We start from the raw sequence: 21,842 nt of genomic DNA, 5'->3' as shown, positions 1-21,842 counted from the left end.
GGGACTTTCCTAGGGAAATGGAAGTCTAGGCATTTACAGGGCTTATGACCTGTCATTGAGCTGGTTTAAGTGGCCACTTTACACACCCGAGAGTTGAGGAAATGTGGATGTTCAAACATGGGCAGAATGGTGAAATATCAACTTTTCCTCAACCCTGGGGTGTTTAAAGTGGCCACTTAAACCAGCCAATGACAGGTCATAAGCCCTGTAAATGCCTAGACTTCCATATTCCCTTCACAAAAATTTTTCCCTCTCTGTTGAAATAAATTTAAAAATAACTCCCTTTATTTTCTTGTTTTTTTAAAAAATGTTCCTTCTCTTTCCTTGGTTCCACTTTCTCTCTCCTCCCAAACTAATAACCTTATTCCACATGCCTAATCCTTTAATATGTACAACATAATGTACTTTTATTTAAGTTCATATGTGAAAGCCTTATATCCCCATTAAAAAACAGACGTAATTTTTAATTAATTAAGTTTTTCCACGTTTGTATCTTCTGATATATATTTTGTTTTTTGTACAAATTTTTGACCAGTCAGTTTTTTGGTTGACTGAAATTTATATACTTTTTTAGCAATAAGTTCTCTTATTCTTTGTACTTAAAAAAAACGATAATGATGTAATGATAAGTCCATCTCGTAGTTTATCTAGTGTTTGGCACATTCGATTATTATGCTTGAAGATCTAGGTTCGATTTCTGGTAATGTCGATATCAAATCATTTATTTTAAGGTGGTTTTACAGTGCAATATTTCACTGTCCCTGGACTGGCGAATGAGGCGTAAAACTGATCTCTTTACCTTCAGGTATAAAGGGCGATGGGTCAAGCAACATTATTATATATTATATGCAATATATTTGCCTTGTGGTGTAATGGTTAGCGCATTTGCCTATCATGCAGGTTTACGGGAAATATTAATTTAAAAAGGTGTTTTTACACCAGAACAATTCACAGTCTTTGGACTAGCACCTGAAACTTAAGACTAATTAATCTTACCTCAATGTAAAAAAAGACCCCGTTTATACGTATCCACGAATCGAGGAAAATGTTTCGCTTTGGCCTTTCTGATTCTCCATGAATGCGGAGAAGGCTGACTGTTATTTGTCAGTAGACTTTTCGATACACTTGAAGAGTGTTTTGTAGAAGGCAGTTTATCTTTTTACTTTTATGTATGGTAAGGATGAGAAGGAGGTTTTTGTTTCATAATTTTTAGGGATTATAAAACAAATACGACGATTCTGTGATTTGTAATTGAAGTTCCGACTATGAAAAATTACATATATCAGTAAAACAAACTGCCGTTTTCATTAAATACAGTAGTTCCATATTGGATAGATTTTACAATAACCATTTCAAAATGCATTAGGCCTCTTTGTGCCGATTTAAAAAGCTGCTTCAGAGTTTCGTCATAATACAAACGCACGGCCATGCGCCATCTACCGTAAGTCGTTGTATACTAATGTTGGGAAAATTATTTTTCCTGTTTTACCGACGCGACTAAGAAAATATATTGCAGTTTTACAATCAGATTTAAAAATAGATGTCTTTGACACCGTGCATTTAACTTTTATATTAGGTACACAATAATCTGCCCATCTGCAGAACGCAGAACATTCTGGAGTGTAATGTTCGTTCATTCGTTGTATTCCGATTACCGTAATTGTTATTCTCCTCTTTTATCTGTAACTCTGATTATTTTTACACAATAATCTGCTTGCGATAATTTTAGAGCGAGAGGGCAGTAGTGTTATTCCACTTTTGTTGTTTGTCTTGTGATTTTATCCCAGGCTGCTACCCCGAGGAAACGATTTGCGTTGTAGGTATCCAAAGAATTTTTCATTTATATTTAGAATTTAATTTATTAAAATTTACAATGTTAAAAGGAATTTTTTTATAAATTTAAATAATTTTTATGTTATTTTTATAGTATATTAATGATTTGTTATCTAAAATGTTTTACTAAATATTAAATAACAGATATTACTGCACGACTAATTCTGATTGTGACAAAAAACTTAAATAGGGATTTATAAAAATTACCAAAAAATATTTTGTAATCTTGTGATTACAGCAGCTGCGCTATTTGCAAAAGGAAAATAAATTTATTTAAATATTATTTATTTATTTATATATTCATTCAAAATTACACTCGTTTAAATATAAATGAACTTATTAAGGCTTTTTAGGCTGTGCCCGTGTCAAGCCATAATAATTAACAATAAAAAATACATAGTAAAATTAATTCGATTAAAATATAATGAGATGTGATGCAATATAATAACAATTCAGAAAAAAAAGGTAGAAGTAATAAATAATAAAATTCCAAAGAATATTTAACATAAACATTAAAATAAGAAATTACAAATTATTTAAATTTAGGTTCATACATAATAAAATTTACAAAATAACAGTTTAATTGAAATCAACAAAATAAAAGTATAAACACTAAATTATAGTATCATTGAAATCAATAAAAAAATAATATATATTTAAAAACATGATTGAAATGATAATTAAGATATGTTTTCTATAAACTTGCTCTACACTATAGTAAGAAATAGGAGTAATAAATAATATACCAGATAAGATTGAGTACTAAATTAAATAATACAACAAATACATAATGAAAAAAACATAAAAATATCAACATATATAAAAAGAAAATGAAAGTAAAAGTATGGAAGGAAAGCAAATTTGTCAATTTTTGCTAATTGCTAGTCTCGAACTTTAAAAAAATGGACAACCTCGTCCCTATCGATGTGCAGCAACCAATTGCAAATACATTGGCTCTTGTGGAGTTCTATATGGCTGCAGGAAGTTGGTTAAAAAATTTCAGAGCCATAAAGGTAAAGTTTTTTTGAGCTTTGAGTTGAAAACTGGATCCAATACGCTAGCCGCGCTACCCCCCCATCCAATAATTATATAAGTCGGTGTAGATTGGAAAAAATTGAAGTAAACACTTTTAAGCAATGACCAATAGATTATGTGACGAAGAGATCTAATAATAAAATTCATTTTTCTTCGTTTAGGTGTAATATAATTGACGTGGGAACTCCAGCTAAGGCATTTATCAATATAAACTCCGAAGTGTTTGATGTTATAATTTTTTTAAATATTAATGCATAGACAGGAAATAGAGGGTTCAGGACCTGTATGAATAACCGGTACATTGTCGATTTGGATTGGACGTAGGCAGAAGTTAATGTATTTGGTTTTGCTAATGTTTAGGGTCAAAAAATTCTCTTCAAGCCATTTGTTTACCTTATTTAAGCCAATATTAGCCTTTTCGTATACTTTAATCCATGTTGGAGCCTCGTAAAATAGCACAGTGTCTTCTGCAAACGTAATTGTTTTAGTGGCTGCAGGTAGGTCGCAAAGTTTATTTAAATAAATCAGGAATAAAATGGGACCCAGGACACTTCCTTGTGACACGAATATAATAATACTCGTATGCAGAGACAAAACTCAAGGTCAGGAAAGTACATTCTAATCTCGTATGCATAGAATAACCCGAAGGTGAAGACAATAGAATGTACCTACCTCACCTTAAGGTTTGTCTCTGCATACGGGTGTATAAGAATCGTTATAAAAAGACAACACAATATTTTTAGGGGATATAAAAAATTTATTAGATATTTTTTGCTTTTTAAAACATAGAAATTAAGAGAATATTTAAATTTATCGCAATTTATTAGACATTATTTTTTTATATACATAGTATAACTAAATGCAATAAGTACACATTACAAAGGTCAGAAAAGTACTACCTACATATATACAAGTACAATTATAGGTGACTCCAAATATTATTTTCTAATTTTTACAGCTAAATAGATACGGCAATATTTAATTATTTTTTATTTTAAATTTTAATTATGATTTATAAGAAATATATCTAGGACAAATAATGACAAAGGTACATTTATTTTGTTACAAGTTTATTTATTGATTTTATTGTTATGGTTTTGTTTATTGTAGATTTGACTCTTTCTATTAATTTTATAATTATTTCACATATTTTATGTATTCGTATATTTATGCACTAAATTGTATCTATTTGTTGTAAATGCAAAAGCCCTCAGAGCGCATAAAGATAATTTATTTTATATTATTTTGATTATTTTCTAAAACTCCAGCTTGAATTTCTTAATTTTTTGGCAATATTTTAATAAAAATAAAATGATATTCTCTGATTTCCTTTAACCTTTTGTAGGTGTTAATTTATGTTTTTATTCAAAAGATGAGTCCGCCTAAAATTATAGTGGTAAGGGCGTTCGCCTTCAATGCTTGAGGTCCAAGGTTTGATTGCTCGATAGGTAGATGTGAAATTTTTGTTTTAAAGGTGGTTTTACACTGTAATATTTTATTGTTCCCGGACCGGCACCTGAAGTAAAAAACTGATCACCTTACTTTCAATGTAACAAAAATTTCACGATAACCTGTAATTGGTGTACCAATTCAGTGCCCTATGCATCACTGGGTGCCGATAGGGAAATTATAAAAGTATGATTTAAAAAAAAAATGTTCCAACGTTAGTAATAAAAGTTCGTGAAAATAGCAAAATTAAAACTACGTTACCTAAACAACCGAAAGGTCGTATTTAGGACAAAAGAAAATTTGCGTTTTGGTAACTTTGATCTGGAATGCTCACATTTGGTAAGTAATATGACCAAGGAAACCATAAAATATATTTTGCGTTATTTTTTTGTAAATAAAATAAAATTTCGTACAAATTGTACCAAATCAGATAATAGCGTTATAATATTTATTGGTAAGAACATAATAACACGTAATACCTTTTTCAATAATTCAATTGTATACAATAAAGTACAAAACTATTTTAAACGTATGTGCATTTTGCAAAAAGTATTTACCATGACTTAAAACTTATACTATAATCACAAGCCCGACTAAAAATTTAATTAATAAAAAAATAAAATACATCGTTACAAATAATACTATTAATATATACAATTTACTAAGGTTTTCATTGATAGTTATATTTTAAAAATTTTAATGCTGTCATTACTGCTAACCAACGTTAGCGCAGTTTCCCAATCAAACATGTGTCATGGGCAGATATTGCAAATAAAGATCCTCCAAGAAAAAATAGATGTTGCAATAATATTCAAAACGCCATATGATATGCTAAGGGTAAATTGAACGTAGTTTTGCAGAAAGAAGCCATCCATAGAAAACAGATACTGAGATAATAGCACTTATGGAAAAGAGTGAATAATCAGATCTACATAACACTTGGAGTGTTTTTTTACTTTGCTTAATTATAAATAATGGATACATTCGGTTTTTTATAACACAAAACATAATTCAATTATGTATTTGACTAGTTTTAATAACTTTTTAGTCTGACCACACAACCTAAAATGTGCATTTTGCAGAAAACAGCCGGCCGTAGTTAATCGCCGATGTATTTTGTGTCAATATATTTCACATATTATTTCATATTTATATGAAGTAACTTAACTCTAAAGAATCACTCAGTTAATTTGTTATAATAACCGTTTTTAAAAGTTCTGGAATGGCGACCCAGAACGGGTAGAAGAAGTGTCGGCAGGCCTCAGACAAGGTGGTCTGATGACATAAGACGAGTTGCAGGAAGTGGTTGGATGCGGTTGGCTCAGGATAGAGAAATATGGAGACTAAAGGGGGAGGCCTATGTTCACCATTAGGCAAGAGACGGCTGATCATGATGATGAATAACAGATGATGAGACGGATGATGATGATGATGAATAAATTTAAAAATAATTAAATTATGTAATGAAGAAATTTTGAAGTTTTCTTTTTAGTCACCCTTAACCATCGGTTTTTCCCTCAATTATGATTAATGTACACGCTATAGTTCATCAGATTATTTTTATTTTCTACTTAAATATCTTGAATTATATAACTATATAAGGACATTCAACCCATATAATCTTCACATTCGTTTGAAAATGCCCTAATAAGGCGAAACAATTGTCACGAAGTTTTAATTTTTTTATGTTTATATTTGTAAAAATAAAATAAAGTGTTCAGTAGACTCAAATCAGTGTTTGATTTCTAATTATAAGTTTAAATGTGATTATTACTGTTTTTTGTGTGAAATCAGCGTGGCTATTTTTAGCAGAACATAGAATTAATCTTTTTGCACCCGATAACACATGCAAATTGCAAATATATATTTTTTTCAAAATTGTGGACCGGCTGCTTTCTGTACAACTACGTTCAATTAAACGATACAAAAAAATTCAAACACCGCACGAAAATATTTTTATAGACTTTGTAAATTGACGAAACATAGCAAAAAAATGTTTTTAAAGTAAAAATTATCAAAAATATATTTAATACATTAAAATATAAAAATGATTGATTTATTTATTAAATATGTAGGTAATAGATAAAATATTTAAATGTACATTATTATGTAGTATTGTGGCCCATTTTTCATCAGGGTTTTAACGAAATCAATACTCCTTTTCTTTATTCATGATAGTGACGTTTTCTGAAGTATCAGGGTATTCTTCGTGGCCGAATTCCGGGTGTGAACCATCTCCCGTGGCCTTGACCACCTTCATGATGAGGTCCTTGGAAGGTTGCTTGAGATCGTAAGCCCAGCCGATCTTGGCGAACTGGTCGATCCAGAAGGTGGTGACGTTCAGGGAATAGTTTCCAAGTTCCGCAGCCTTGTAGTCCCAAGGGAAAGCGTGGTGGTAATTATGCCAACCTTCTCCCATTGCTAGGAAGGCGACGACTTTGTTCTCAACGGGACTAATCCTCCTGAAAAATAAACCGAGTCATGGAATTTTGAATTACACTTGCAGAGGTGAACAAACGAAGGTTGATTCGGCAACCATTTTGGGCATCTCTATCAGGTGCAGTTTTTTGTTCGAGTATTGTTACGATTTGGTATCTAGCTGAAGAAAATTAGAAAAGAAGAAATTTCAAAAAATATTTGAAAGACATAATATGAAATATGAATATTAACATTCCAGCACGTAGAACTAGACAAAATACTTTATATTATTGTCACCCTTCTTAAGCCAACTTTCTTATTAATGACAAATTTAATTTAATATTAGTGATTTCCAAACTGAGTGACAAATCACTCACCTATACCGCGTTTGAAATGAATGTACCTCTCATATCGACATTTTTAACTCGAGTCTCTGTGAATTCAAATCATCTCTTTATAAATATTTTATGATGTTCTAAAGTATCCAACGATTAACGAATTATTTGCAAAAGCCACTAATGCTAATAATCTGCTGTTAACTCATTTTATGTTCATAATGTACTGACTTTTTTATATCTTTTGTATGCTGACATACAAATATGTATATTATATACTCTTGCTATTGGAGAGTATTTTATCTTCATAATATCGGGTCATTGCTTAAGGGTTCCTGGAGCATGTATTCCCAATTGCCTTTAGTATTTTCTTTAATATTTTGTTTATTATTTTGTACTGTTAATTTTGCAAAAAAAAATAAATTAGATTAAATAAATCAACTCAATTTAATCATTTCAAATATAATAAATAGTAATTCACATTTGTTACATTGTAGTGCTTTCTATATTTATTTTTGTATGTGTATCATTGTGTACTATATTTACTTGAATACTTATTTTTTTATAATTATTATTACTTCATCGTTTTTTTTTAGATTTATTTTTTAGATTATTACTTTTTTTTGCCCATTGTATTTAATGAATGATAATAATAAAATAATAATAAAACCTTATATATTTTGCTCCCTAAAATAAAAAAAAAAAATTTTTAATTAAAAATTTTATGTACACACATTGATTAAATATTCATTATTTGATTTTTTATATTTTTTTATTTATAATCTAGGTATATCTAAGCATGTTCTTTATACGAAACGGTTGTGTTAAAGTATTTACGTAATATAATACTTTTTTAGTCGGTTCCTTACGTTGGATCGTTTCTTTTTATTATTACTATTTTATTTTATTCACAATATGTTCATTTAACATTTATTGAGACTCAAGTCCCAATACTCCATGGAACCAAAGTCCTGCGTTGAGTTGGGACGAATATATTATAAAACTTTTACAGTCCATATCACAATATTTACTAAATATATAACAAAAAACGTTATTTAAAAATACATGGCATATTAAATACAAAAAACAACATGCAATAAAAAATATTAAAAAAAACATTAAAAGTGAAAAAAAAAACATTATATTGAAGTGATTATATTATATTAAATATGTTTTTTGTAAGGTAAAAGTCACTGCGTGTCGTGTACATTAATAAATAAATAAGTTTGAATTTTTTTCGGTAATACAGTTGTTTTTAAACTATAAGATGTTTCTACAACACTTACTTGTCAAAAGGTTTGGAGCCATACATGTGTGCTAGACTATTCACGAACCAAGTGAAGTTCAGGTTTGCAATATACCTCACCAGAGCTTGAGAGACGATAGCATTCGTCCAAGTTTCATTCCACAAGTAGACTGGGATCAATGTTGGTATAATAAAACAGCACAACATTTTCATCAGCCTGAAGTGTCTAAAATCAAAACATAAAATTACAAAATTAATTTAAAAAAATTATCGATAAAGTTGAAAAAAATCCACTATTATTTTATTTAAATAACCGTGATGACAAGTTTGCCATTATAATATTGTTTGTACAGTGTAATTTTAATGAAGTTATATTAATTACATGTATTATTTTTTTTACTAGAAAATTAGGTGCATATATAACATTGAATTGTAACGTATCCCAAAATTCACGAGACCAAACGCCTTGCGTTGATTATAACATAATAGAGAGTGAAAGCAAATCTCATATATATGAAAGCCCGTAGGGCGTGTAAATTAATAAATAAATATAATTTAAAATTCGAAAATAAAAAATATTACATAAATATCAATTTGAACCACTAATAAATTCTATGATCACTAAAAAAAGAATTTATGCAATGTATCGATACGGTCTCCTGCAATGGTCTCTTTCCTTAAATAAAATCCAATTTCGAATATTTGTCCTGAAGAATGCTTTTGTTTAGGAGATCTTAATATATTCATCCAGAACACTGAACACTCTTGGGGCCCCAAATAAAAAAAATCGGTAAATATAACTTATTATACATAACTGTAATTTATAGAGCCACAAATATTAATACAATTGGTTACGCCACATTTACTTTATGTGTTTGTATATAGCACATTTACTAGATTGAGGCATTAGATTTACATGCTACCTACTGGACCCTGGTAAAAATGTTGCAATTGCTACTGTAGGGACCAATATTGTCTCCAGCTCTAGAATAAAAACCCCGCTGTCACCGAGTGAACATGTATTTTCATAATCCCATCGCGATCGCGAATAATTTGTTTTAGCGATCAATAATCGACTGTATCTGTTATCGAATACAATAATCAAGAAACGGACCAGTGTTGATCCTTCCTGATCACAGGATCTGATCTTGCCTGCCACGAGAGAAGTCTGAACAATAAGGTGCCAGAATACAAATTAATGCAATGAGGTGATTGCATTAATTTGTATAAGGGGTCGGTAGCAAACAAAGTTAAGATAACGCATTCCGCGAACCAGTAATCCGAGCGGCAATCAGCTTCTAGCTAGTGACCCGATCAATAGTTTAAAAAATAGGCAAATGAAAATTAAAGTCTGCTAAAAAAAACCCTAAAACGTTCATTTTCTTATTAAAAAAAAATCTAAATAATCCCCTAGGGAGGAAATACAGTCTGTCTACAAACATTTGGACTTGCTCAAAACATTTTTGATATTGCAAAGGCATTAAGGGAATGATATAAAGCTGTCATTGAGAATATAAAAAAAGTGCAACCACGATATTTAATGAATTGTTTTCGCTTTAAATATTATGACAATTTATTATGTCTTCTTACTTTTGGTGGAACTGCACAACCGGATCTTCCAGAATATCCGACATGTCGATGGTTCTACCCTTCTTCAGGACCTCCGGGTGCTTCCTCATCATCAGCCAGCCCACGTGGGAGAAGAAGAACCCTCGGTTGGCGTTATGTGGATCAGCGTCTGTCTCACTGAACTTGTGGTGCACGCGGTGGTCCCGAACCCAATCGTAAATGGTGTTCTATAAAGAAAACATTTTTTTTTTCAATTTTGATCCCGTTTTATTTAAGAAATTAATTCTGTTTCTGAATGGATACAGTTCTAAGTACGAAAAAGAACCAGAAACCCGGATGAGCGTTTTTAACTCGATGGCTACTCTCAGGTAAAAATCCTGAAAAAGGAAATCGAGTGGAGATAAGTCCACCTCATCGTGTAGTTTTAGGCGCGTTTTTCTACCATTCTGAGGTCCTGGGTTCGATCTCTGGCAAATGGAGGTGAATTTTGAAGGTGGTTCAATACAGCAATATTTCAGTGTTCTTAGACTGGCACCTGAAGCGTAAGACTAATAACCTTAGAGATATGCTGCAATTGGAATGCCAATACCGTGCTATGCATCACTAGGCGCGGATAGGGAAATGATGATTTAAAATACAAAATATGTAGTTGATAACATAATATTAATCGTTTTTAGAATTTTAAAAATCTAGTCATTAAAATATAACAATGAAAACACAACAGAACTAAAGGGCATACCGACATATAGCTAAGATTTTAGATCTACTCTCCTAAATCTTGCCGACAGTCTACAATTTTGTTTCACGCATTTGTTGCAAGCAAAGTCGAAGTATCAATGACTACGCCCATTTTTAAAAGGAGCGATGATACACATATAAAAATCTACCGTCCGATTTGCATTCAGTCCGTTATTCCTACATTATTCGAGTCACTTATCCTCGATCGAATTCAACCGCATATCTTAGAAATAATCGATAGTAAACAGCATGGCGTCGTTAAAGAAATATCAAATAGCAAAAACCTAATGCTTTATCAGCATTTTATTTATGAAGTTCCTGCCGGAAGCCACCAGGTTGACAGTACTGACTTCTGCAAGGCGTTCGATAAAGTTTTGAAAAAGGTAATGCTTGGCAAATCGCCTGGTTTGAAATTACATGGATTGTTTCTCGGCTGGTTGCGAGCCTACCTCAGTCAGACAGATTGTTACGTGTTAAAATCAAAAAAATATATCTCTAATTAACAAATTACAACAGGGATGGAGAATACCTCAAAGAAGGGAATATGGAAGCCTAGGAATTTACAGAGCTTATGACCTGTCATTGGCTGGTTTAAGTGGCCACACTAAACGCTGTGCAACATTTACCATTTTGCCTATGTTTGAACCTCCATATTTCTTCAATTCTTCCATTTGTTGATTTTAGTGAAGTTAAAGACCTGAACCCTCTATTGTTGCGAAGAGATTCATCTGACTGAATTATTTCACATACTAGGCAACGCCTGAAAACAATTTTCCAAATTTGAAACTTCTTCTTGATCTATCTCTAATTGCTTCTTTGCAACCGGCGGTCTTCCGCAAGGCAGTCATCTAGATCCTATTTTGTTTTGAATTTTTGTTCGAAGTTTTTTTATCATGTTTTATCATGTTTTTTTTATATGCTGAAGTTTGGCTATTTGCTGATGATATTAAAATATATAGAGAGGTAACAACAAACACAGGTCATTGCGTAATTCTGCAATCCGAATTAAATTGTTAAAATGTATGATGTGCTAAGAACAACGTATTCCTCAATGTTAACAAATGCAATGTTTTGACTTTTCGCAGAAAGAAGAACCCTAATTGCTTTCAACTACACTATAAATTCTACAGATTTAGAGTCCGTGACCAATCTTGATATTATGTTTGATAAAAAAATAAACTCAATTCAACAATAATGAAAGCATGAAAACTTTGGTATGTCTGTTGCGAACAATTATAGATTTTGACTCTATGTAATGAAAATTTTATATGCTTTAGAACGAGACCAACTTGAATACAACTCAGTTATATGCTCACCATATTATAAAGTGCATATAAATAATATGGAAATAGTTCTCACATAATTGTTTCAAATAAAATAAATATAAAACAACTTTTGTTTTTATTCACATTTTTTTTTTAACGTCCGTTTTCACAGCTAGGTATATAAGCTTTTTATCAAGGTATACTTAACTTATAAATTATATCCTACTTTATTTTAACAGCGATTACTAAATATTACATCGATACACATGTAAATTATAAGTCAAGTCTTTTTGTCATGTTGTTCAAGTAAAGATGTGAAGTGTGAAGTGTGAAGTGAGATGGATACGATCTTTAAAACTAGACTGGAGTGGACTAGAGGAAGCATTGTTTATTTGGTTTTTTATTATTGTTTTCTTGTTATGAATCGCTTTTTATTTCTAATATTTCCAAGTTGCCTAATTTTGATATATATTATTTAACATAAACTTTTAATCCAGTGTCTATTAAAATTATGATTATTTTTAATCAGATAGTTTTCGAAATCAGAAGAATAAATATTATTTAGGAACAAGTGTTCTTTAACTCTTATATTGAGGTTTCTCTAAGTTTTTCCAATGTAGATTGAATCGCAATCATTACAATTTAATTGGTATATGCCAGATTTATTATATTTAGGGACTAAATTATTTTTTAACAATGTTTCTATATTATTAATTGTGTAGAATGTAGGTTTAATGTTTGATGGTAGGGAATGAGATAATTTTTATCGTCGCCATAACATAAGTCAGAAGCGATAATGTATCAGGGCCCCGATTACGATGGGAAGTTAACATATATCTTCAATTTTATCTACAAAGTAAAATTAAGTTTTCTGTATGAAAAGCAGAATATGCATAATTTTTTTTCTTCTAAACATGTTCAATTATAGGTAACCGACGAAGATATTTTAAATGTTCATGCAATTATACTCATTTTTTGTACACAAATACCGGTTTGTCATTATAGACAGTCGATCATAGCTCTGTTAACTTTTTTTTTTCATTTATTTATTTTTTACATAATTATTACAGCATTTTACAACGAATATACAACAAATAAATTAAGTAGTAAAAATAAACAAACATATATTTTAATTTTGCTGGTGGTTCATCTAAAGTGCCTAACTAGGGATAGTTTCCCCGTTCTAAGGCAGTAAATTATGTATTTTATAATAATATTAAAAAGTAGTTACAGTTTAATTATAATGTGTGCTTTTTCAGTCTTAAAAGTAAATAATAAATAAACAACGCATCACAAATAATACCAAAATCTCTATATCCTAAATTCTACGTCTAGTACTAGTTTACTTTGTTTTACTTGTTTTAACAAGAAATCAGCTTACGCCCTTGAGGTTATATATACTCCCCATTGTAATCGGGGCCCTGGTCTTAAAAAGGAGAACATTGGCCAATTATTTTTATCCAGGCGTGATATTTCAATCTTAAACGAGTTAATGAGTTTTACACCTAACTACACCACTTTCGATGCACATTATAAAAATAAAGGGATATTGGATCAACCTCCGCGAAATGTGGTTCTACGCACGCGAACATACCTGGTCACTGGTCACGCTACAATATGTGCATATATACCTTATTATGTACACGGATAAACGTAGGTTTCTTAAATAAACCAATAGACACCTGTGTGTTTTCTTCAAGTATAAAGGTGCCATATAAGTCTGCCCTTGGAGCGGGAAAGGTTATTGAATCTTGAGTACCACACAACTTCGCGTTACCGACTATTTCTAGGTAATGTTTTTTCTGGACATCAGTTGTCATCGTATAACTTGCTCAGAGCTTATTCCGTGGGATCAGAGAGGAAGTTCTTCAAACGAGTCTACAAACTCTTAACGTTTTAATCAAATCAACTGGTCCTAGAAGAAATAGATTGGAAATTTGTTTTCAATCGTTTGCTAGTATGTGAATTTTCAGAATAGCAAAGGTTAAGCTCTTTAACTTAACTCAAATAAACAGATATAAGAATTGAAGTAATATGAATGTTCGAAAATAGACAAATAACTAGTATGTTTCTTTTTTGGATGATACCGTGTGTGTTGGATTTGTTTCAACGTTTCGGCTACCATTGCAGGAGCCATCTTCAGGGTAAACTGAGTGACCGTGAAAACCTTCGCACCTATTAAGACAAATAATTTATTTATTTATGTCCGAACAAGATTGAACGCGTCATATTATACACTCTTATACAAGAGATACTTTATACAAATAAAATTTTTTTAAATAAATTAATTAATCTAATAATAGTATTTTATTTTGGATACCTAATCAAATAATCAATGTTACACAGTGTGCAAAGTGGCCACTTAAACCAGCCAATAAAGGTCACAGACCCTGTAAATGCGATTTCCATGTTTCCTCCTCTAAAATGTTCTCCATCTCTGTTGTAATTTGTTAGTAAAAAAGGAGTGACTATTAGAATAAACCCCTTAATTATTTTAGGACTGAAAATATACCATAGTATTACAATACTCGTGTATGCAAATTTGCAAGTCGTAGTGACGATGACGCTGCGCTGGTGCTGATAAGGCACTAACCCTTACCCACAAAAAATTGAAAAGTGTGTTTATTTTTGGGAAAGTAAGCCCTCGTACCCGGTAAGCTTCCATTTTAAAGGTATGTTAGCAGATGGGAAAGAGAGGATATGGAAGGAAGTAATAAAATATAGATTCAGACCCAGAACAATTGAAGAAAAATCTTCCTTGGATTTTTTCTCGATTAAAAACCAGTATCGGCACGTGCTGACAAGTGATATATCGGATATCCGATGAATTAATTAAGATATCATATCTTCTGCTAATTGTTTCGGTAGGCAGACAACCCCTTCCAAGATTATCAATTATAAAGCTAGCTATAGTTTCCTGCAAAAAATGAGCCATAGGTACTCAGCTCGAGTCTGTTGAACCAAAAAGCAAACTAAAACTTGCAACGCTTTTGATCTGTGCAATGGAGCATAATGGCATTTCTATAGCTGTAGCGCGTTATTACTCTGGTTGCTTCGATTATGATATTTTGTAATATTGGTGTATGGGTTCTCACCTGACCAGCAACAGAATAAGACAACATGAGGATAATCTTCAGGGGCAGCTTGGCCTTGTATGCCCTGTGGCACCAGTGCCTGTGTACTCCTGCCGTTACTCCAAATCCACCGATCCCACCCATCGTCAGTCCTGAAAATTTGAAAGTAGGCATTCAGTTAAATTAGTCAAGCGCAAGACTGGCATTCACGTACAGCACATAGTTTTGACAAATGAAATTTCTGGATTGGTAGAAATTGCGATTACCGACTCACTCTTTTATTTTAAATTACGTATTCTCTTATGTTTTGAATACACTAAAACGGTTAAAATTGACATTTATTCCCAAAGAGCGGGAAATATTTTTTTAGTAGGGAATATGGAAGTTTAGGAATTTTCATGGTTTACAATCTGTCGACTGGTTTAAGTGATTTTTTTACATATTGTGTACTGACTTCCTAAATGGTGAAATCCAGCCATGTCAAAAAACATCCCAGATCACAATCTTGTACAACTCGTTGGCTCGGACCAGGTTTGATAGTACCTCGGTGATATGGAGTCCGCACGAGGCAAGATATTTCCTCACGTTGGAGAGGGTTCAGAAAACTAATCTGAGCTATCTCTACATCAGGGAGTATGGGAGTTATCCGTGGCTCTGTCCCACTGCATTCCTCTTGGGCATGCTTGGGACTAACAGTTTGCCACTTAGAAGGGATAGATTCAGACAGACTTATTTTTTCAGACTGATAAGAGGATTTATCGAGAAATTTAGAGAGTATCAATCTTTAAGAGCAGTCAGGCAGCTGAACATGATTATTTTGATGATCAACATCTTTCACATCAGTGAAACTTTGTTTAATTGGCAAATACTCTTACTATTAAAAAGTAAAAGTGGCTTAAATTTTGTGTGTTGTTTGCAATATTATTTTAGTAAAATAAATTAACTTGAATTTGAAAAAAAAACCCGGACATATTAAATTTTTTGTTGGAAATGTATTAACTTTCTATTTAAAACGCAAGGTGTGATAAATAGTCACGGACTGCTAATCAAGTGTTTGAGATTTATTCCCTACTCTGCAAGTTATAACATTCTCATTATTACATATTCTTGTAGATGGGAGTCAGTGCTAAATAAGCTCCTGATGTCATTGCGACCGGAGTAGATTTATTATAACGGGTTCCCGTGAGTTAGTTCTTGCCCTTCAAGCTTAGGAGTCTAAAGCGCCTGGCTGTTGAGTGGAGGGCAAGTGTTGTCATATTGTTATATCGCATCCTCTAAGCATAATTCTTTAAAGTAACGGGCTATTAGGTAGGGTGTGTGTGCTCTCACATTTATCGGTTTAATCAATGGTTCATCGAGAAAGCGGCTTCTTTTGAGATATAAAACATTACATTTTAATAGAAGAATTTGTGTATCAGGGAAGCATGTTTTATGGAGAAAGAAGAGTAGAAAAAGATATTGAAAGAAGAAAATGAACGGAGCACTAAGCACAGTAATTGCTAATAAAAATATGTCAATCGAAGCTAAACTGGCAGTGCGCAACTGAGTTTTAGTCCCAACACTTATGTATGGAAGTGAAACATGGAACTGGCAGAGGAAGGATGAAAGCCGAGTGAACTCGGTTGAAATGCGATCTCTTAGACGAATGTCAAATCAATGTATGACAGGGTTACGAATGATGAAATCAGGCGAGAGTGTAAATCTGAGTCAAGTATAGTTGATAAGATTAAGAAAGGGTCTTTGAAATAGTTCGGTCACGTAGAACAAATGGACGACGAAAGAATGGTAAAGCAAGTAAATATGGCGAAAATAAACGGTAATTTGAGACGAGGGCCACCAAGGAAGACGTGGCATGATCAGATAAACCAATGGTTTATTCCAGCGCGGTGTTTATTCAATCTGCAGTGGCCTGTAAGGGGCTCTAGTGATAACTCTCACATGATTTCAGTCTAGTTTTATTCGGTGCTAACTACAACACTGAACGATAAAAAGATAACGTAATGCACTTACTAAAACTACAAAAAAGTAAATTAAACTTGGAGCAGCTACGATATAAAAATAAATAAACGATATATATATATATATATTATATATAGTTTATTTATCGTAGCTGCTCCAATTGTAATTTACTTTGTCCCCATTTAGATATTTTTAATACAAAATTTTGTGACTTCAAAAAAAACTTTTTGAAACACTGTAAAATGAAACATTTGTCAGTGTGTAGTAAGTTTATGTTCCTTTAATTATTTTTATTTTTATTTTTTTTTATTTGGTCAACTATATTATGAAAATCCCTCTCCTCCACTCCTCCATCTATTTCCTCATCCCTTAACCTTCTTACGAGCTCTTTTTTTTTTCTCGTGTCTTATATAATATATTTTTTTCCTCTTAACTGTGTAACATGTTCTCTCATTATATTTGTGAAAAACTTTAACTTGATGTATGTACCATTTTTTATATTTTGTATTCTTATATAACAACGGTTGTTTTTCCTTAATAAATAAAAAAAAATGTTATGAAAATAAAAATTTGTTATTAGTGTTCCACAATTTATATTATTGTACAAGAACACTACTACAGTTTCGGGAGAGCAATCCTCCCATCGACGGGTGATATAAATGTATGAGTTGTATATCACCCGTTGAGTAGTGTTCTTGCAAAATAATAAAAAATGTGTAACACTAATAACAATATTAAGTATTTATATTATCGATCAACTTGTTTAAAATATACATCCATTGTCATTCCCTTTTCGCACCGATTGGTGTATAGGGCAATGCATTGGTACACCAATCGCAGCGTATCTTGATCATTTTTGTTATATGAAGGTAAGATGATCAGTCTTACGCTTCAGGTGCCAGTCTAGAGACTATGAAATATTCTAGTGTTCTTCCTAAAAAAATATTTCATTTCAACCATGATGGGAATCGAACCCGAGACCTCTTGCATTGCAGCCAAACGCGCTGACCACTACACCACGGGGCAGACAAAATGTAAATTACCTGGGCCTTAAACAATCTTTATTTAAGGCCATAAAATAAAAATACATTTTTTTAAATCAATTAGTTAAAACTTTGAATTTTTCACAATTAATAAATAGTTTTTGATGTCGTAACTTGGTCATTGCAAAATACTAATTGACACAACTTTAGATGTTCATACTTTATGCGTTACATTAAGACACAAGTAAAAATTAGATTTTAATGAATAAATACATACCGAACAAGATTGTCAGGATACCCCCCGTCCACCAGAACATCAGGAATCCAACTATGGCGACCACGTGGTAAAGTCCTATGGCTATGATGTTCTCCCAGATGAGCGGAGTTTCATATGTGAAGGTCTTCTTTATTTTGTCCCAGGGTGTGACGTCAGCCAAGGCTCGGGGGGGGCTGACAGTCGTGGAGGCAGTTTCCGTGGAAACTTGGCAGTCGGCGGCTTCCTCTGTCGCCTTGTCTCTAGGACACTTGACAAGGGAAGTCGTATTTTCATTGCTCGGGACGTACGGAGGCATTGTTGCCGCTCTGTTCCAGCAACAAAAAAAACAGTTTGTTTTTAATTTACTTATGTATCGTTTTTTATTTAATTAAATGTTTGATTCACAGCAACAGAATTGATTCACGATACACCTAACAAGTAGGTATTTTGTCAAAAATTATACCCTTTTTTTAAAAACTATTGTCTTTTATTAAATTTAAAGCATTTCAGATCCTTTATAATATTTAGGCAGAACTAACCCAAATGCGCTGGAGAAACTTTTGTTACCATTATCTAATCTATTTGAATTAATTCATTCATTCAAGTTAATTCAGTTGAAGATACAAAAGACAGGTACTAAATATTTTTAATATTTTATACCGAATAATTATGGCTCAAAATATACAAAAAAAAAACTTAACTGGTGAAAAATAAACTCCTTTGAAGTAATACTTACTTAATAATATACTCTTTAAGACTTTAAAATTTATTTAATTTATTAATGTTACCAAAATATTGTACTAAACAATTACAGCAAAATTACATATATTTGGGAATAAAAAAACATTTAATCTCCGTACTTCATTGAAATATATGAGATATTTAAATAAGCTCAAAATAAAATAAAAAGGAACTGTTAAAAAAAGAGCTGGATAAAGTATAAAGAACGATTGAAAAATGACAATATTTTTTTGTAAAAATTATACTAAAACTCATATTAATGTTAACTCATTGTATTGTATTTATTTAGATAGTTGTACAAATAAATTTAAAAAATCTAGTTATACCTTAACTAATAAACAAAATATATATTCAAATAATTTCAAAAACAAAACATTGTTTAAAAAAACCAGACGCTTTCCGATGACACTCTACTCTACTCCACTCTACTCTTAACAAAAGTCATCGCCATCCCGCGTAACGATGCTATGGACCCAGCATCCCTAATCTCTTTTGGCAATTCATTGAACTTCTTTAGTCCTTTATGATACAGATTGTTTTAAAATGCCTGGATTCTTGTTTTGGGGAGTCTGAAAACTTCACCTCCCCTAGTAGCTCGTAGGATTGCGATGAATTTCATCATAACGCTGAACATCACAAAACATGTATTCGGGCAATAATTATTTATTTATTTAATTAAAACATTAACACTAAAACATTTAAAATGACTCTTTGCTTTACCGAAAGCATGTTCAGCACCGTCAACGTATGCTGAATTTTCGTATATCTGCCACATCTTAACATTGTCCTCATTCCCTTATTCTGAGCTTTCTGCATGACATTATATTGATTCTCAGTGCTCAGAAAGAAAATACTAGAACAATAATTGAAATGCGGCAAAACAATTGCCTTAAAATTAGTTCCTTGAAAAAAAAAAAAATAATAATAAAAAAATATGTAAAAGAAAAAAAAACATTATAATCACCTTAAAAAATACTTTAAATCGTCGCACATTTTACGAAGCTGATAAAAGCATTACTTTTTGTTTTTACGAAAATCACAAAGCAGTACGAATTTTTCGACGTTAAAATTTTAGTAAACAGAACAGGGATTGCAGAATAAACGATGTTTCAACTAAGTTATGTGACACTGGTTGACCAAGAACTGCTCGGGCGACAGTCAGAATTTTCCAGACCAATTTGAGAATGGCGAAACACTCATTAGCGCAGAAATTAACGAGTCCATTACGAACAAAACCACTTTGACGACGTTCGCAAATATTATTTTAATTCAAAGAATGTCGATTTGCAATTTTTATTACCGTGTAATTCGTATTGTTTTTTTTCAATGGTAAGCAAAATCAATTTATCGAACAAGGTATATTTTGATAATCCTCAATGAGGTTAAATACGTAGAATATTCTCAATATGACTTGAAAATAAATGCAAAAGCAGAAAAAAAATAATCCTTTGTAAAACAATGAATTATTTTTACGTGATTATCTAAAACGTAACCCAAAAATGTCCAATGTAGACGATTTTTTACATACCGATAATCGTTGAATGTAAGTGATTTCAAACATGTTTATTTTAATTTTTTTTCTTTGAATAACTGAATTTCACCCCCTTGAAAGTTATCATGATTAAGATATTACAACAGAGATGGAGAACACTTCAGAAAAGGGAATATAAAAGTCCAGGCACTTACAGGGCTTCTGACCTGCGATTGGTTAGTTTAAATGACCACATTACACAAATTATAATATTAATCGTTCTACCTATGTTTAAACATACATATTTCTTAAAGTATTCTGTTTGTTTTTCAGACGTTAAAGAGCTGAAACCTTCACTGAAGTGGGTGAAATTCATCTGACTGAACCTTATAAGCTACGTATGAATATATTTTTTATTTTTATAAATGTATATGCCTAGACTTCCATATTATAAATTAATATGAATTCATCTTCGTATTTGTTGTAATATGTTAATCTTGACAACTCCCCGGGGGGTGAAATTCTGTACTTTTTTTACAAACATGAAGGATTTTTAAAAAACTGTTAATAAAATACAAACCAAATAATGAAAATGATCAATCAGGAAACATAAATAAAATTTTGCATACAGTTAATTAGACAAAAACCTAGTAAAATAAAATAAATATTTAAAGCACTAACTTTGTGGTTATTTAGTGTGATAATGTAATAAATAAAAACAACTCCATTTTTAACCACTTATTTTTTATTTTTTACATTCTTTTAATAATTTTAGAAAAAGGCAAAAGCACAATTTACATTACAACATTAAAAATATACAATATATCATCTCCGAGTGGATACAGAAACAATAACCAAATAAACAATATTTCCTTTAGTCTACTTCTGTCTAGTTTTAAAGATCGTATCCATCTCACATTACGCTTCCCATCCCCATGTAACATGTAAAACATTCCCATATGTAATATGTACAAAACATTTAAAAATAAAATAGGATCGAATTCATTATTTCATAAGTATACCTTGATAAAGAAGCTTGTATAGCTTCGAAACCGGTGTGTAATTTTTTTTTTAAAAGTCGTTAAAAACAGAGTTGTTTAAAAACAAAATTAACTTTACTAACTATTTTTTTTTTTCGATTAGTAAAAATCTGACAATATTTTATTTACATTTCCCTTATAGTGATTTTCATGCAAGAGGTTTCGGATTGGATTCCCGACACGGTTGATATGAAATATTTATTTGAAAGGGTGTTTTCAAACTATAATATTTCATACTATCTGCACTGGTACCTAACGACTAATACTGATTATCTTACCTTCATGTAACGAAAAATGATCAAAATAAGCTGCGATTGGTGTACCAATGCAGTGCCCTATGCACCATTAGGTGCGGAAAGGGAATGATGATGATGATGAGTAAAAATCTGTTAATATTTTATTTATATTTGCTTTATTGTAATTTCATGCT

At 31.5% G+C, this 21,842-nt stretch overlaps 1 protein-coding gene and 1 long non-coding RNA gene across 4 annotated transcripts in view; one reads left to right on the top strand and one right to left on the bottom strand.

Moving 5' to 3' along the window:
- The first annotated feature begins 1,598 nt into the window (after nucleotides 1-1,598).
- On the top strand, nucleotides 1,599-6,048 carry LOC148272412 (uncharacterized). The gene is made up of 2 exons (XR_015824850.1): nucleotides 1,599-1,816; nucleotides 5,533-6,048. It is a non-coding gene; the product is annotated as an uncharacterized LOC148272412 (long non-coding RNA).
- Nucleotides 3,465-21,842, bottom strand: part of LOC148272411 (acyl-CoA Delta-9 desaturase) — a 32,858-nt gene continuing 14,480 nt past the window's right edge. For 2 of the 3 annotated variants that reach the window (XM_088240076.1, XM_088240077.1), the window contains exons 2-6: nucleotides 18,182-18,486; nucleotides 14,984-15,114; nucleotides 9,907-10,112; nucleotides 8,357-8,542; nucleotides 3,465-6,779 (exon numbers count right to left, since the gene is read on the bottom strand). In XM_088240076.1, the coding sequence (XP_088096202.1) occupies nucleotides 6,467-6,779; nucleotides 8,357-8,542; nucleotides 9,907-10,112; nucleotides 14,984-15,114; nucleotides 18,182-18,486 (1,141 nt within the window). In that variant the 3' untranslated portion in view covers nucleotides 3,465-6,466. The remainder of the gene's footprint in view (nucleotides 6,780-8,356; nucleotides 8,543-9,906; nucleotides 10,113-14,983; nucleotides 15,115-18,181; nucleotides 18,487-21,842) is intronic. The other variant, XM_088240078.1, reaches the window with a different exon arrangement.

This window comes from Micrasema longulum, unplaced genomic scaffold (assembly GCF_059751315.1).
Source record: "Micrasema longulum isolate JH-2025_06_02 unplaced genomic scaffold, ASM5975131v1 h1tg002339l, whole genome shotgun sequence".
Taxonomy (NCBI): Eukaryota; Metazoa; Arthropoda; class Insecta; order Trichoptera; family Brachycentridae; genus Micrasema; species Micrasema longulum.
This window is presented reverse-complemented; position numbering and strand designations above follow the sequence as displayed.